Source organism: Garra rufa, chromosome 21 (genome assembly GCF_049309525.1).
Source record: "Garra rufa chromosome 21, GarRuf1.0, whole genome shotgun sequence".
Lineage (NCBI taxonomy): Eukaryota > Metazoa > Chordata > Actinopteri > Cypriniformes > Cyprinidae > Garra > Garra rufa.
Window position 1 is genome coordinate 2,803,182 of NC_133381.1, and position 18,381 is coordinate 2,821,562.

The window sequence follows — 18,381 nt, forward strand, 5'->3', positions numbered from 1 at the left end:
TATTCCCAGAGACTGAATCTTTGGACAAAATATAAAATCATATTTCGGCCTGTATGTAGTTCAGATATATTGTGCAATTTTTCAATTTTCTAATTCAAATAAATTAACTAAGTGAGCATTTTTTTTAATTGTTTAGCTTTTTTATTGTCTTTATAAAAAAATCCAATAAAATTACATTTGAATTTAAGTTGAATTTTAGTTATTTTTATTGTTAGTTTTTCATTGTCAAATATTAAATTAGATTTATTAAGAATCCAATTAAATTAAATTAGTTTTTTTTTTTACAAAAATTTTATTTATTACCAAATGTTTAAAAGTCCAATCAAATTAAATGTGAATTACATTGAATTACATTACAAGTTTAAATTAATTTTGAGCTATTTTTATTGTTCCTTTTTTATTTGTTGTAAAATGTTAAATTAAAAGTGTAAAAATCAAATACAAATTATATTTGAATTAAATTAAGTTTAAAAAATAACGGGTTATTTTTATTACATTTATTTTAGCCTGTATAGTGCGAGTGGATAATTTTATACATTCAATTTTAATTACATTTATATAACTTAAATTAATTACATCTTAAATTTAATTCATATTAAAATACATTAAAATAATTATATAAAATTTAAATTATATTTCAAATAAAATGGTCCTTTAAAATTAATGAAAATGTTCTCTATAGAAACATGAAAATATGAAAATGTTAACGAGAGACCCATTCTGTTGTGTGTTTTTGTGTCAGATCGTGATGCCTCCTCATCTGGAGAAGGTTCGAGATCGTCTGGCGGAGAACATCCATGAGCTCTGGGGAATGAACAAGATCGAGTTGGGCTGGTCCTATGGGAAGGTATTACTCCTACAATTACACAAACACACAGAAGTTGTGTATCATGTGACCTGTGCTCGTCGTTTGTTGAGTGCATTGTTTTGCTTTCTCTTTTATAATTTGCTCTTCAATTAAAACAGAGGGTAAGTGACTAATAACCATCATCCCGTCATTGTGCCGTCCAGATCAGATCCGTCATCTTCATGTAGTGTCATTGATGTGATTGATTTACTCAGAAATAAGGGGCCAGTAAGCACATTGCTTTCAGCTTTCAGGTGTCTTTAACCCTCATAATGCATTTGGGAACTGCAGACTAGTTTCACAGTAAGAATCGTTATTTTATAATACAGGCGTAACTTCTTATTGATCAAAAGTATGTTGTATCTGATCAGCAGCTTCTCATTATAGAGTGAATGTGAAAAATGTCAAAAGTTTGAATGTTACCATGTTATTACATTTTTCACTATTTGTTAATTTAAAAAAATAGAAATTATTTGAAATTTAGATATATGAAGTATTTATTTGAATATATCATTGTATAAATAAAATTTAAAAGATAATATACTGTCCAAAAAAAAAAAATGTCCAAATGTATGAAACCTACATATTTATAAAAAAAAAAAACATAAATATTACTCTAAAAAACTTAAAAATAAATTAATTTTACTTGCATAAACTTTCACTTTCAGATGAAAAAAGTGGTACATTATTCATTTTTAGATTTGTCAATAGATTACATTTTCATGTTCATCAACAAAATTAAGTCCAAAAATATGTGAGATATGAGGAAAAAACTAAATATATTTTACAATTAAAAAAAAAAAAAATCAAAAACTTTTATAATCACTAAAAACTAATATAATTTCATAGATAATTTTGACACAAATGGTTCTCCATACATAGCTGGGCCCAAATGACCCAAATGCAATTGTATGTTATATCTGTTTAAATGTTTATTTTGACATTCTTAAAGCATTTGCAAACATTTTTGACACTAAAATAACTTCATAGATAATTTTGACACTATTGGCGCTCCATACATAGCTGGTCAAAATTACCTAAACATAATTGTATGTTATATGTAAAATAAATAAAAATAAAATAGTATTTTGTGGTTCTTAAAGAATTTGCAAACATTTTTGGCACTAATATAATTTCATAGATAATTGTCCAAAAAGTATTTTTGACACTAATGATGTTCCATAATACACAGGTTAAAATGACCCTAACATGAAACATTTGTTTAAATAGTTATATATTTAAAAAAATTATTGTAAAAAATCAGGGGGAAAAAGTGTATTTCTGGGGTCTTAAAGCATTTTAAACATTTTTGACAATAGCGATGCTCCATAATACACAGGTCAAAATCACCCAAACATGAAACGTTTGTTTAAATAGATATATCTCTCTCAGAAAAAGTAAAAAATCTGAAAAAAAAAAAGTATTTTGAAGTTTTTAAAGCATTTGCAAAAAAAGTATTTTTGGCACTAATATAATTTCATAGATAGTTGTCCAAAAAGTATTTTTGACACTAATGATGTTCCATAATACACAGGTTAAAATGACCCAAACATGAAACATTTGTTTAAATAGTTATATATTTAAAAAAATTATTGTAAAAAATCAGGGGGAAAAAGTGTATTTCTGGGGTCTTAAAGCATTTTAAACATTTTTGACAATAGCGATGCTCCATAATACACAGGTCAATATCACCCAAAAGTGAAACATTTGTTTAAATAGTTATATCTCTTAAAAAAATAATTGTAAACAATCTGAAAAAATAAATAATGTGTATTTCTGGGGTCTTAAAGCATTTTAAACATTTTTGACAATAGCGATGCTCCATAATACACAGGTCAATATCACCCAAAAAGTGAAACATTTGTTTAAATAGTTATATCTCTTAAAAAAAATTTGTAAACAATCTGAAAAAATAAATAATGTGTATTTCGGGGGTTTTAAAGCATTTTAAACATTTTTGACAATAACGATGCTCCATAATACACAGGTTAAAATGACCCGAACATGAAACATTTGTTTAAATAGATATATATCTCTCTCAGAAAAAGTAAAAAATTTGAAAAAAAAAAATGTATTTTGAAGTTTTTAAAGCATTTGCAAAAAAAGTATTTTTGACACTAAAATAACTTCATAGATAATTTTGACACTATTGGCGCTCCATACATAGCTGGTCAAAATTACCTAAACATAATTGTATGTTATATGTAAAATAAATAAAAATAAAATAGTATTTTGTGGTTCTTAAAGAATTTGCAAACATTTTTGGCACTAATATAATTTCATAGATAATTGTCCAAAAAGTATTTTTGACACTAATGATGTTCCATAATACACCGGTTAAAATGACCCTAACATGAAACATTTGTTTAAATAGTTATATATTTAAAAAAATTATTGTAAAAAATCAGGGGGAAAAAGTGTATTTCTGGGGTCTTAAAGCATTTTAAACATTTTTGACACTGGCGATGCTCCATAATACACAGGTCAAAATCACCCAAACATGAAACGTTTGTTTAAATAGATATATCTCTCTCAGAAAAAGTAAAAAATCTGAAAAAAAAAAGTATTTTGAAGTTTTTAAAGCATTTGCAAAAAAAGTATTTTTGGCACTAATATAATTTCATAGATAGTTGTCCAAAAAGTATTTTTGACACTAATGATGTTCCATAATACACAGGTTAAAATGACCCTAACATGAAACATTTGTTTAAATAGTTATATATTTAAAAATATTATTGTAAAAAATCAGGGGGAAAAAGTGTATTTCTGGGGTCTTAAAGCATTTTAAACATTTTTGACAATAGCGATGCTCCATAATGCACAGGTCAAAATCACCCAAAAGTGAAACATTTGTTTAAATAGTTATATCTCTTAAAAAAATAATTGTAAACAATCTGAAAAAATAAATAATGTGTATTTCTGGGGTCTTAAAGCATTTTAAACATTTTTGACAATAGCGACGCTCCATAATACACAGGTCAAAATCACCCAAACATGAAACGTTTGTTTAAATAGATATATCTCTCTCAGAAAAAGTAAAAAATCTGAAAAAAAAAAAGTATTTTGAAGTTTTTAAAGCATTTGCAAAAAAAGTATTTTTGACACTAATATAATTTCATAGACAGTTGTCCAAAAAGTATTTTTGACACTAATGATGTTCCATAATACACAGGTCAATATCACCCAAACATGAAACATTTGTTTAAATAGTTATATATCTTAAAAAAATAATTGTAAACGATCTGAACAAAAAAAAAAAAAAGTGTATTTTGGGGGTATTAAAGCATTTGCAAAGTTTTGTTTCTTTACTGAAAACTATGCATTTTATAGAAATCTTTATGCATATCTTCCAGGTCAAAATGAGCTGAATGCATTCTGAGGGCTGGACGTGTTTTGGGCCCTTTAAGACACAGGAAATCAACAGCACAGCTGAATGTGTGTGTGTGTGTGTGTAGTTCAGTCATCATGGCTCAGTAAATGAGCAGCTGTTTGACTCTGAGGGCCGTTTGGCATGAGCTGCTGCGCTCAGAGTTTAATGCGTGTTTAACGAGCGCTCGTTAGCGGACGTCTGACCCTCAGCTACTTTACTTCTGCTTTAAATCACTGATTCTCTTCACGTGTCTGGATATCATGACTGTGTGTGTCGCTAGCATTTCATTCGATCCCAATCTCTCCGTGTCATTTTGCAGTTACTGGGTCATTCGTTTAAGAACAGCTGGAATTATTATTGATTCCTGTATTGATTTGTTCTGTAACAAACTGTAAAGCGATAACGCTCGAATGAACTTCTGCAGTGAGTTTGATCTAATGTAGGACGGCAGGATAACAGCTTCCTGGCAGTGTTTGTGCCACGACGCATCAGTGCATCTTTAATAGAAGTGACAGGAAAAGAGTTCAGAAGTGTTTCATGCAACTCAAGTGACTAAACTGAACGCTTTCAATTTTTAAACTTTATTTATTTACAAAATAATGTAATAATGTAATTCTGCAATTACAAATAGTTTCATGCCACTTGAGAGACTGAACCAGACTGATTTAATTTTGTTGAACTTATTTACGTATTTTATTACTTAAGCATTAACTATATTTTCATATTTATTTACTACTTTACACGTTTATTTGTTTATTTACTTATATCTTATTCTGGGTGGCAGTCTATATTCCGTTATTTAGGTTTTGTATTTTTGTAAAGCATTTTGATTGACATTTAATTCTCAATTATTAAAAAAAAAGTTTTTTTGCAACTATTGAGACTGAACCAGAATGCTTTAATTTTTTTTATTTTAATGCAATGTTGTATTTATAAATGTAAAGATAAACTAGAAAGCATTTTTTTTTCATAAAAATGTTGTTTCTATAGTGCTTTTTATTTTAAAGCAGGGTTACCAAACTAAAACCATAAAACATTTTTTGTCTTGAAATAAAAAAAACAATAATTTAAAAAAATTATTTTAGCTAGTTGCCAGTACATTTTGCTTTTAAGTTTTAAAAATAGGTATTAAAATACCTACATACAATCTAAACTTAAATACAAATTAGTAAAAACTATATAGACGTATTTAAAAAAAAAAAATAATAATAATTAAAAACAAAAAACTAAACTTAAAAAAAAAATACATTATCTAAATGCTTTATTTTTTTATGCAACATTTTATTTATAAATGTTAAATAAACTAGAAAGCATTTTTTTTAGGAGAAGTGTCATCTCTATAGTGCTTTATACAATACAGTTATTTCAAAGCAGGGTTATGATAGCTAAAACTAAATAAATAATATAAATTAATTTCAGTTAGTTGCCAGTACATTTTGCATTTTCATTTAGTTAAAAAAAGTAAAAAAAAAAAAAATGACAAGAATACTACAAAGTCTTTAACTAAAAGATTATTAGACAATTTTTTTAATGCAACATTTTATTTATAAATGTTAAATAAACTACAAAGCATTTTTTTCAGGAAACATTTTATTTCTGTAGTGCTTTATACAATAAAGTTATTTTAAAGCAGGGCTATGATAGCTAAAACTAAAACCATAAAACATGTTTTTTTTTTGTGACTTTAAAAATAAAATATTTAAAAAAATAACTTTGACTGAAATAAAATAAATTAAAAAATATTTTAAAAAATAATTTCAACTAGTTGCCAGTACATTTTGTGTTTGCATTTAGTTAAACTTGATGTATTAAAATCAAATCTAAACGAAAAACTATATAGACGTATTCATAAAAAAAGCAAAAACTTACAAAAAAATGTACTTAATCTTAAACTAAAATTAAAATGAAAACAAACAAAAAAACATGACCTGAATGCTTACAATTTTTAATGCAACATTTTATTTATAAAGGTTAAATAAACTAGAAATCTTGTTTAGATTTGTTTTTTCCAGGAAAAAATATATTTCTATAGTGTTTTATTTACTTTAAAGCAGGGTTATAATAGCTAAAACTTTTGCATTTTAATTCAGTTTAGCGTAATGTATTAAAATACCTACATCAACTCTAAACTGAAATACTTGTATTTATTACATTTGTAAATTTATAAAAACTATATAGACATTTTTAAAAAAGCAAAAACTAATTAAAAAAAGACAAGAAAAAAACAGAATTACTTGATGTTTAATTAAACTAAAACGAAAGCGAAAATAAAATATTAAACAATAAATATATAAAATATAAAAACATTAAAATGCTATATATTAGTAATATAAGTATTGCAATAATAGTAAAATAACCCTGTTTCAATCCAGCTTTAAGAAAATATTCTTGCGAATTTGTCATTAATGAAACCAACTAATAAAGTAAAGCAGAAGACAATAGAGTCCTTATTCAGATCCATTCAGATCAAGTCTGGTTCTCATCTGACAGCGTCAGTGCAGTCAAATCAATAATGTGACTGAATGTGAACTTCTCAGATCAATCTTGTGTAAATGAATCCAGCAGTAGTCTGCATGTGTGTGTGTGTGTGTGTGTGTGTGTGTGTGTGTGTGTGTCTGTTTGTGGTTGATGAAAATCCTCATCAACTCTAGTAGAAGTCCCAGAAACACTCATGACATTCCCACAGTGCTTCTGCTGGATGTATAGTGTTTCTCTGTTCTAGTGATGATCTCCAGTAAGTGTCAGCTTTGTATGTGGTTGTGTTTTTCCGTGTGTGCCGCTGATGGTTGCGTGTGTGTTCTCAGATCAGAGAGGATAACAAGCGGCAGCATCCGTGTTTGGTGGATTTCTCCAAACTGCCAGAAACTGAGAGGAACTACAACCTGCAGATGTCCACCGAAACACTCAAGTAGGAGAAGCACACGCATCTGTTCATGTCACATTTGAGTCAGTCGTTAGATTTAAAGGCACACATTTTTACATTTTATATATGTGACCCTGGAGCACAAAACCAGTCTTAAGTCGCTGGGGTATATTTGTAGCAATAGCCAAAAATACATGGTATGGGTCAAAATTATTGATTTTTCTTTTATGCCAAAAATCATTAGGAAATTCAGTAAAGATTATGTTCCATGAAGATTTTTTGTAAAATTCCTACTGTAAATATATCAAAATGTAATTTTTGATTAGTAATATGTATTGTTAAGAACTTAATTTGGACAGCTTTAAAGGTGATTTTCTCAGTATTTTGATTTTTGTGCACCCTCAGATTGCAGATTTTCAAATAGATGTATCTCGGCCAAATATTGTCCTATCCTAACAAACCATACATCAATAGAAAGCTTATTTATTGAGCTTTCATATGATCTATACATCTCAGTTTTGTCAAATTTAACCTTATGACTGGTTTTGTGGTCCAGGGTCACACATATATGATGTATATATATACATACACTACTAGTCAAAAATTTGGACACAGTTGACTTAATGTTTTTCATGATCTAAAAACTCAAAAAGTAGTAGTTTTTAGTGGAAAAATATTAATTATTTAAAAAACATTGCAATGTATTTTTTATTTAATTTAAATTTATTTTCAAATACAAATTGTGCCAAGGAATGATTCTCTGTTTGTTATTAAGAAAAACTGAAAGCAAGAATTATTTTTTTTTTCCATGGGAAAAAATTGTTAACTTCAGTTTTTCTTAAAAACCACCTGAGAATCATTTGTTGGCACAAATTGCAATAAAATAAAATAAAAAATATACATTGTATTGTTTTTTTCCAATAATTAATATTTGACTAAAAAACTACTTTTTCAGTTTTTAGATCATGAAAAACATTAAGTCCAGTGTGTCTAAACTTCTGACTGATAGTGTGTATGTATATATATATATATATATATATATATATATATATATATATATATATATATATATGTGACCCTGGAGCACAAAACCAGTCTTAAGTCGCTGGGGTATATTTGTAGCAATAGCCAAAAAAACATGGTATGGGTCAAAATTATTGATTTTTCTTTTATGCCAAAAATCATTAGGAAATTAAGTAAAGATCATGTTCCATGAAGATATTTTGTAAAATTCCTACTGTAAATTTATCAAAATGCAATTTTTGATTAGTAATATGCATTGTTAAGAACTTAATTTGGACAACTTTAAAGGTGATTTTCTCAGGATTTTGATTTTTTGCACCCTCAGATTCCAGATTTTCAAATAGATGTATCTCTGCCAAATATTGTCCTATCCTAACAAACCATACATCAATAGAAAGCTTATTTACTGAGCTTTCATATTATATATACATCTCAGTTTTGTCAAATTTAACCTTATGACTGGTTTTGTGGTCCAGGGTCACATATATATATATATATATATATATAGTCAAAAGTTTGGGATCAGTAAGTTTTTTAATGTATTTTAAACAAGTTTATTTGATCAAAAATACAGAAAAAAATTTGATGTAAAATAACGTTGTTCTATTTTAATATGCATTAACATTCTAATTTATTCCTGTGATGCTAAGCTGAATTTTCAGCATTATTCATCAATCAATTATGAAAATACAATAATCGAGAGAACTATTATTGCTTCCGATTCCGCCTCCTTTGTGCGCTTTCAATCCTCTTTAAAAGCCCAATTTCACGTGCAAATCAGCAAAATAAGTAACGTGAGTTGCATGAAATGGGATGTGCTTGATTTAGTATTGTTTATTTGATGTGGCGTTTTTAAAAGCACGAAAGAGAATTTGCGCTGTTCTGCATTTGCTCTCAGAGACGGAACAGAACACGGACAAGTAAAGTGAACATTTAGCTTAAGATGCGTACCTAAACGCTCAAATACATGCAAATATATGTCAAAATGTGGCGTTTGGTGATTATTGGTGTTAAACTTCAACTTTTGTCTCAAATAAACGTAAACCGTTGAGAATGAAAATCCGTGTGTAACAATATATTGGATCCGTGCAGCTCTTAAAGCGGCCACAAGTAATATTCCTTCTGCCGTCTCTGTGCTTAATGTTCATCAAACAACAAAAGACAAACACAAAATCACTCACTGCTCTTGACAGAGAGACTTTTGTAGTTTTTATAAGAAACAAAACATGTTTAATTCTTACAGTGAAGACTGCTGTTTCATTTTACATTCAATTCATTACATTAACTTTAATAAAAAGTTTCATTTGTATCTTTTTTTTTTCCTATTGTATTGCTATCTTTAAATTAATCAATCATATAAAGTTCTGGACCCACTCATAATTGTGTTAAATCACCGTTATTACAATATTGACCAAAATAATTGTGTAATTTGTGTCTATTTCTGTGTTGAGAGTGTCTAACCTTCATATGAGTTTGGCCAAACCTTGATCAACCTCTAATGACACGCTGTCTTGTTTCCTGTCTGCTGATACGGCGTTTCCTCTTGGTTGGTGTGTTCTGTTCAGCGGTGTCTCAGTGCTGTAATGCTATATAATGCTGTCTTGTGTGTTTGAGGACTCTGCTGGCGTTGGGCTGTCATGTGGTGCAGGTCAAACTTAACGCTGAGGAGGAGCTGAAGAAGCTCAAACTGCCCAAGAAGTGAGTGTTTGTGACGAATGTGAGAACAGATGCTGATTTCAGTCCTGGACGTTCACTTCCAGCTCATAAAACTCTGTTAACTGTGCCAGTCTGCTAAATGAAGCAGATTCATGTGGACTCAATACATTTGTCATCTTTATATTGAGCCACATTTGAGTTAGTAAAGCGTTTAAAGGAATAGAAACACATATTCCTTCAGTTTTAATAGCATTGTTCTTTTATCTTCATGAGATTATGTATTACATTTTTATATTATAAACAGTTTTTTGTAATTGTTTTTTTTTTTAAATATTACTATTTAGGTTGAAATTATTTGATCAGTTTTCGGTTTTTATGCTGTTAGCATTTTTATACATTTTTTATTTCATAACGTGCTTTTATGTTTGTTTTTAAATAGTTATTTTTTTACTTATAACTATTACTACTTACTTATATTAATTTATAATAGCTATTTTGGTAGTTCAATCAGTCTAATTGTAGTATTTTTTATATATTATTAGATTTTATGAGTACTTTTTGGAATTGGATTTCATTTTTATATTTAAAGCTTTTGTTTTCATGTTAATTTCATTATGTGCTTTTATCATTTTTATTAGTTTTTGTTTGTTTTTAAATATTACTCTTTGGATTTATCTTTTTCATTATTTCCTTTATCATTTTTATCTTCAATAAGTAATTTTAGTGGTTAAACAAGTTTCATTTTAGTATTATTTATGTATTATTATAGATTTTGTTAATATTTTGAATTGGATTGTATTTTTATATTGTGTTTTAATTTGGATTTTTAGTAATTTCATTATGTGCTTTTGTCATTTTTATTATTGCTTCAACAATGCAGCACTTATTACATTAGTTTAGTGTACATTATTTCTCTAATAACTATATTTTATTTTAGCTTTATTTCAAATAATACAAATATTATTAATGAATGTTTTCTTTAATGATAATAATCCATCTTTAGAACTTTTGATTTTGTGGTCAGTGAAGTAAAAATTGCAAATAAAAAATTAATTTATTTTTAACTTTAGTATTTTTTTCAGTTTATTTATTTTTATTTCTTTACATTTTTCTATCTCTTGTCTATTTGTTTTTCAGATTTCTATTTTTACTTTTATTTTTCTCAACCAGCATTTTTTCAGTTTTTTTATTTTATTTTTTGAAATAAAAAAACATTTTTAAATATGTTTTTCAGATTTCTATTTTTACTTTATTTTATTTTTCTCAACCAGTATTTTTTTTTTCAGTTTTTTTATTTTATTTTTTGAAAAAAAAAAAAAAAAAAAACATTTTTAAATATTTGTTTTCAGATTTAATTTTTATTTTTTTTTTCAACTTTTTTATTTTTAAATAATGAGCCATTATTTCACACAAATTTGGACCTTTATATTACTTTTACAGCACTTCAGTTCTGCATTTTTGTTTTACTTCTAAAATTATTTCTGTCTAACTTTTCCGATTAAAAAAAAAATTACTTTTTTTTTCCCGTTTATTTATTTATTTATTTATTTTTATAGTGATTTTTGCAGCTGGTTAATATGATGCTAGCTGCTCGGATAGGCTGATTATGAGTGTAGTGAACTAGATGATAAGGGCACTAGACAGTTGTGTGTTGTGTTGTTGTGCAGTTATATGATGTCTAACGGCTATAAGCCGTCGCCGCTGGATCTGTCTGACGTCAAACTGAGCGCCGGTCAGGAGCTGCTGGTGGACAAACTGTCAGAAAACGCTCACAACGTGTGGGCCAAAGACCGCATCAAACAAGGCTGGACCTACGGCATCCAGCAGGTGAGAGAGGATGCATTTACACAGACTTTCTCTCATAATAAACACAAACGGCCCATTAATTCCTCAATTAGCTAGAAGCGTCCAATCGTAACGAAGGCAGCCTGCGGTGTGTTTCGCTCTGAGCCAATCACAGCTCGTCTCTCCGTGTCCGTGTCTCTGCAGGATGTGAAGAGCAAGCGTAACCCTCGTCTGGTGCCGTATGCTTTACTCGATGAGCGCACCAAGAAGTCTAACCGCGACAGCCTGCGGGAGGCCATACGCACGCTCATCGGATACGGATACAACGTGGAGCCGCCCGACCAGGACGCCGGTGAGAACCACAGCACTGCTGGACCTTTACATTACTTCTCAAGCACTTCAGTTTTTTTTGTTTTTTTTTTTACTTATTTAAAATATTTTATTTTTATTTGTCAGTCTTTTCCAAAAAAAAGTATTATTATAATTATAATTAATTAATAATGTTTTTTTCAGTTTATTTATTTTATTTGTCTCAACATTTTTTATTAATTAATTTAATTATTTGTGTATTGTGTATTTTTTTCAGTTTTGTATTTTTATTGTAATTATGTTCTGTGTTTTAGTGGACTTTTGGCTTTGATTTCTGACTTCTGATTTTTTTTTTATTAGTCAGTTTTTTTTTTAACTTACTTATTCCTTATGTGTATATGTGTGTGTGTGTGTACTTATTTGTATATAAATATATATCACTTATCTATTTTTTATTTTCTCAATGTTTTGTTTTTTTCAGTTATTTTCATTTTTTTTTTACTTTAGTATTTTTTTTTTTCAGTTTTTTAATTTTAAATATTTTTATTAACTTTTTAATATATATTTTTATTTTTATAGTAATTATGTAACTAAGACTTTTGGCTTTTTTTGTCTGAAATCATTTTATTTTTTATAACTAAATCTTACTTAAAATCTTTTTTATTTATTATTTTACTACTTTAGTAGCTTTGACTTCTGAAATTATTTTATTTCTATTTATCAGTTACTTCTTTTCTAACTTACTTTTCCTATATATATATATATATATATATAATTTTTTATTTTTTTTTTTACTTTTGAATTTTTTAGTTTATGTATTTATTTATTTTATTTGTCTCAACGTTTTTAATTAATTAATTATTATTATTATAAATTTTTTTCTCCAGTTTTTTATTTTTATTGTAAATATGTTCATTAGTGTTTTAGTGGACTTTTGGCTTTGACATCTGAATTTTCTTTTATTTTTTATTTTTTGTCAGTTACTTTTCTAACTTATATATTTTTAACTTCAGTATTTTTTTTTTTTTCGTTTTTATTTTTCTCAACGTTTTTTTTTTTTACTTTAGTATTTATTCGTTTATTTTTTCATTTTTTTAATTTTAATTTTATTTTTATTGTAATAAAGACTTTTGGCTTACACTTCTGACATTATTTTATTTTTATTTGTCACTTCTTTTCTAACTTACTTTTTTTTGTAATTTTTCTCAACATTTTTTGTCTTTACTATTGTCTTCTTGTTCTACTTTTTTATTTTTTATTAATTCATTTAATTTTAATTATTTTTTATTTATTTATTTTACTTTTTTCAGCTTTAAATTAATATTTTTAAAATATTGGCTTTTTATTTTCTCAGTATTATGTTTTCTCTTAAGCACCTTGGTCTTTATTTTATGCATTAAATATGCTATATAAAATATTATTTTGCCATTTAAAGTCATTAGTATATAGGATATATCAATTATTCAAGACAGGAATGTTAATTTGTTAGAATAAGCTTTCGTTTGTGTGATCATTTGTCAGTTGAGGGTTAATGATGTTGATCAGTGTTTTAGTGGAGTTTGGGGAGTGAATTAACTCTAATCGTAGTTTAATGAGTAGTAACGGTTTGTTGAGCTCACATCTCGATGTGTGTTTTCATTGAATTGATTCTCTGCTTCATTCACTCACTGATTTTCTGAAGCGTAATCAGAACCTTGATGGAGGGTTTTAAAGAAGCTCTCAGTAATGAAGCTCATACACATGAACACTACTCACACTCACAGAGTTAACTCAACAGGTGCTGCTTAGTCAGCCTTTATCATTTGAGGGAATCAAGAGCAAACCATCCACTAAACTAAACATATGGAATGCCAAAGGTGCCATAATAAGTCAATTAGCTTTGCTGTTAATTTAATTAATATCTTCATATATATATATATTCACCTAATATAAATGTATATTTATTCATTTATTTATGTGGCATTTATTTATTTACGTTTTTTCTGACACTTTGTATATTTTGTATATTTATTTATTTTCTTTACCTTTCTTTGTGCATTTGTGTTTACTGGTAGATTATTTTTTACATGTATTTATATATTTATATTTTTCTGTATTCATTATTGTTGTTATTATTATTTTAACTTTTTCTGACATTTCTTTTGACATTTAAAAATCTTTATTTACTTTTGTTTTTTGACATTTCTTTATGTATTTATGCATATTTTTACATTGTTTTATTTGTTTTTGAAATATGTTGTATTTATGTATTGTTGTTGTTATTATTATATTTACTTTCTTTGTATATGTGTGTTCATTGGTATATTTTAGTTTTTCTTTTACTTTTTTAATCTTTATTTACTTTTGTTTTTGACATTTCTTTATGTATTTATGCATTTTTTCACTTTTTTTAAACATTTTGTATATTTCTGTATTGTTGTTAATATTATTATCATTATTATTATTTTAACTTTCTTTGTATATTTCTGTTTATTGGTATATTTTTGTTTTTTGACAATTTTTAAAAATCTTTATTTACTTTTGTTTTTTGACATTTCTTTATGCATTTATGCATTTTGTACATTGCTTAGTTTTATTGTTATATTTATGTATTTATTATTGTTATTATTAATTTAATTTCCTTGTATATTTGTGTTCATTGGTATATTTTTGTTTTTTGACTTTTTTTTCTTTGTATATTTGTGCATTTTGGACATTTATTTATATATTTATTTTTAATGTTTTTTTGACTTTGTAACATTTATTTGAATATATATTAATTAATTAATTAATTTCATTTTTTAAATATTTTGTATTTCTGTATTTATTATTATTATATTGTTATTTTAACTTTCTTAGTATATTTGTTCATTGGTATATATTTTTTTTTCTCATTTTTAAAAATAAATCTTTATTTAGTTTAGTTTTTTTACATTTATTTATGCATTTATGTTTTTTTTTTTTTGTTTTTTTTTACATTTCTTTGTATAATTATGTATGTATTTATCTCTATTTTTGTAAACATTTCTTCATATATTTATATATGCATTTATTTATCACTTATTTTGACAGCTTTGGCGTTCCATACTAACAAGCGTGTCTCTGATGGGTTTGTCTGTCCTCAGGTCACATTGTGGAGAGGCTGAGCATCGATAAGATCCGTTTCTTCCGTGTGGAGCGCACGTATGCGGTGAAGATGGGCAGGTGGTATTTCGAGTTCGAGGCGGTGACGGGTGGAGACATGCGGGTGGGCTGGGCTCGGCCTGGATGCAAACCCGACGTGGAGCTGGGAACGGACAGCCAGGCTTACGTCTTCGACGGCCATCGGGTGAGTCAAGAAACGCTTGAATTTATTTCCATTTATTTGTTTATTTTTAATTTATGTTTATTTATTTTTTATCCAAGTAGTTTACTACAAAATCAACCGTATTTAAAAAAAAATCTAGAGATATTATTCAATGTATTATGTGCCATTTTTTAGATTAGGGTCCAGTCAGATGACTTGTGTTTCTGGCATTGATCTGAACTCATGTTTATGGTGTTGTGTGTTTCTCCAGGGTCATCGGCTCCACATGGGCAGTCGTCTGTTCGGCCGCTGCTGGCACGCCGGTGACGTTGTGGGTTGTATGATTAATCTGGAGGACAAATCCATGATCTTTACCTTGAACGGAGAAATCCTGATCACCAACAAGGGATCTGAGCTGTGCTTCGCTGACTTTGACATCGAAGACGGTTAGTCAAGTCGAGCTTTATTAGCACAGCACAAGATTTACACACCGGTTGTTGATCCAAAGCGCTTCACAGTAAAAATTGAATCAGAGTAAATAAAAATTAAAAACAAGTATGGAATCGAGTTCAACTAAGCAACAACTTTATTTTTTTCTCTCTTTTTTTTAAACATTTTATTCATTTTTTATTTATTTTAGTTTCTTTTCAGTAAGTTTTTTAATCCTTTTTAAAGGAGACTTTTCTGCTTATCGAGGCTGTGTTTATTTGATTGAAAAATACAGATAAATACTGTAATATTGTGAAATGTTGATGCAATTTAAAAGTGGTTTTCTAATTTTTTATACTTTAAAGTCTAATTTATTTCTGTGATGCAAAGCTGAATTTCAGCATCATTACTGCAGTCTTCAGCGTCACATGATCCTTCAGAAATCACTCTAATATGCTGATTTATTTTCAGTGTTTTAAACACTTCTGCTGCTTCATATTTTTTTGGAACCTGTGATACTTTTTTCAGGATTCTTTAAAAAATAAAACATTAAAAAGCATTTATTCATAATAGAAAACTTGTATCAATAAACACTTCAATAAACAAATGTGTTAAATTGATAAAAAGTGATAGTAAAGACTTACATTTATAGAAAAGATTTCTATTTTGAATGTAACTTTTTTGATTTATCAAAGACTCCTGAAAAAAAGAATCACGAGTTCCAAAAAAATATTAAGCACCACAACTGTTCATAATATCCTAATGTGTATATATTACATTTACATTTATATATATATATATATATATATATATATATATACATAGACATATAAATATACATAAATATAAATAAATATAAATATGTATAAATATACATTAGGATATTAAGATCATGTCCCATGAAGATATTTTGTAAATTTCCTACCATAAATATATCAGAACTTAACTTTTGATTAGTAATATGCATTGCTAAGAACTTCATTTGGACAATTTTAGACAATTTTAGACAATTTAGACGATTTTCTCAATATTTAGATTTTTTTTTTTGCATCCTCAGATTCCAGATTTGCAAATAGTTGTATCTCAGCCATTGTTGGCCAATATTATTCTATCCTAACAAACCATACATCAATGAAAAGCTTATTTATTCAGCTTTCAGGTGATGTATAAATCTCAGTTTCAAAACAATTGACCCGTATGACTGGGTTTTGTGGTCCAAGGTCACATATGTGTTTGGATATTTTGTTATTTATTCTGTTTATTTTCAGCCATTAGTTCTCTATGGGTGTCTCTGTTCTCCAGGGTTCATCCCGGTCTGTAGTTTGGGTCTGTGTCAGGTGGGCCGTATGAATCTGGGGAAGGACGCCAGCACGTTTAAGTACTACACCATGTGTGGTCTGCAGGAGGGGTTCGAGCCCTACGCCGTCAACATGAACCGCGAGGTGACCATGTGGTTCAGCAAACGCCTGCCCACCTTCTGCAACGTGCCCAAAGACCACCATCAGATCGCGGTGAGGACGAGCAGCTTGATTGATTATCGATCGGAAACCTTCCTTTTGTTCTCAGAGTCCCGCCGGACCAACACCATGAATGAAGCTTCGAGTCCAGACTTAATGAACCACTTTTGTTCCTGAAAGAGTTCCTCGAGGACCTCACAGAGACATTCATATCGACTCAGATGGAAATGTTCCAGATCGATAAGAATGCATCTGTTTGGTTTCTGTCTTAATTCCACAAATGTATGTCTTGAATCAGTCTTAGAGTCATAGTATTGGTGTTAAATGTTGCATACACTGCAAAAAATGAATATCTTCCTCAATATACGCTACCACTCAAAAGTTTAGGATCAGTAAGACTTGTAATATTTTTTAAATAATAATAAAAAAAAGTCTTGTTTTCCAGGCAAATGTCCAACGATTCTTAAATCAGGACACATTTACTGGAGAATACAATATACAAATAGTGAACATATGTCTTGTTTTCTGAGAAATTCATCAAAATAAAGTGAGTTTCTGATTGAAACAAGAACAAATATCTATCTTATCTTAATCCAAAAGGACCAGTTTTCATTCCCTACTGACAGATATTTGTTCTTGTTTTAATCATAAACACTTCATTTTGTTCAGTTTCTTAGAAAATACGATTTAATATCTTCATTTTGCATCTCAAGTGAATATATGTTGATTTAAGCATGTTTCGATATTTATATTGGAAAACAAGACAAATGCCAGTCACAAGACTTGTAATGTTTTTTAAAGAAGTGTCTTCTGCTCATTAAGGCTGCATTTATTTGATTTGAAAATACAGAAAAAATACAGTAATACTGCAAAAAATTGTAACAAAATAAAATAACGGTTTTTATTTGAATATACTTTAAGATATAATTTATTCCTTTGATGTAAAGCTGAATTTTCATCAGCTGTTACTCCAGTCTTTAGTGTCACATGATCCTTCAGAAATTATTCTAATATACTGATTAATTACTTTCATTATCAATTTTGTAAACAGATATTTTTTTGGAACCTGTGATTCTTTTTTTCAGGATTCTTTGATGAATAACAAGTTAAAAAGAACAGCATTTATTCAAAATATAAATATTTTCTAACAGTGTAAATCTATGCTATCACTTTTTATTAATTTAACACATCCTTAGTGAATAAAATAATTAATTCCTTTCAAAAAAAAAAAAAAAAAGAAATAATAAAAATGTACTGACTCCAAACTTTTAAACATTAATAAAATAGAAATAGAAATAAATAGAAAACCTTTCTGTTTTAAATAAATGCTGTTTTTTTTTTTTTTACTGTTTATTCATCAAAGAATCCTGAAAAAAA

At 27.8% G+C, this 18,381-nt stretch overlaps 1 protein-coding gene across 1 annotated transcript in view; it reads left to right on the top strand.

The window, feature by feature from the left end:
- The window catches only part of LOC141296225 (ryanodine receptor 3), a 214,001-nt gene that overhangs the window by 49,210 nt on the left and 146,410 nt on the right, over window positions 1-18,381 (top strand). The window contains 8 exon segments of the mRNA XM_073827498.1: window positions 743-847; window positions 7,022-7,125; window positions 9,718-9,801; window positions 11,427-11,586; window positions 11,749-11,896; window positions 14,958-15,160; window positions 15,390-15,564; window positions 16,850-17,058. Of these exon segments, the coding sequence (XP_073683599.1) occupies window positions 743-847; window positions 7,022-7,125; window positions 9,718-9,801; window positions 11,427-11,586; window positions 11,749-11,896; window positions 14,958-15,160; window positions 15,390-15,564; window positions 16,850-17,058 (1,188 nt within the window).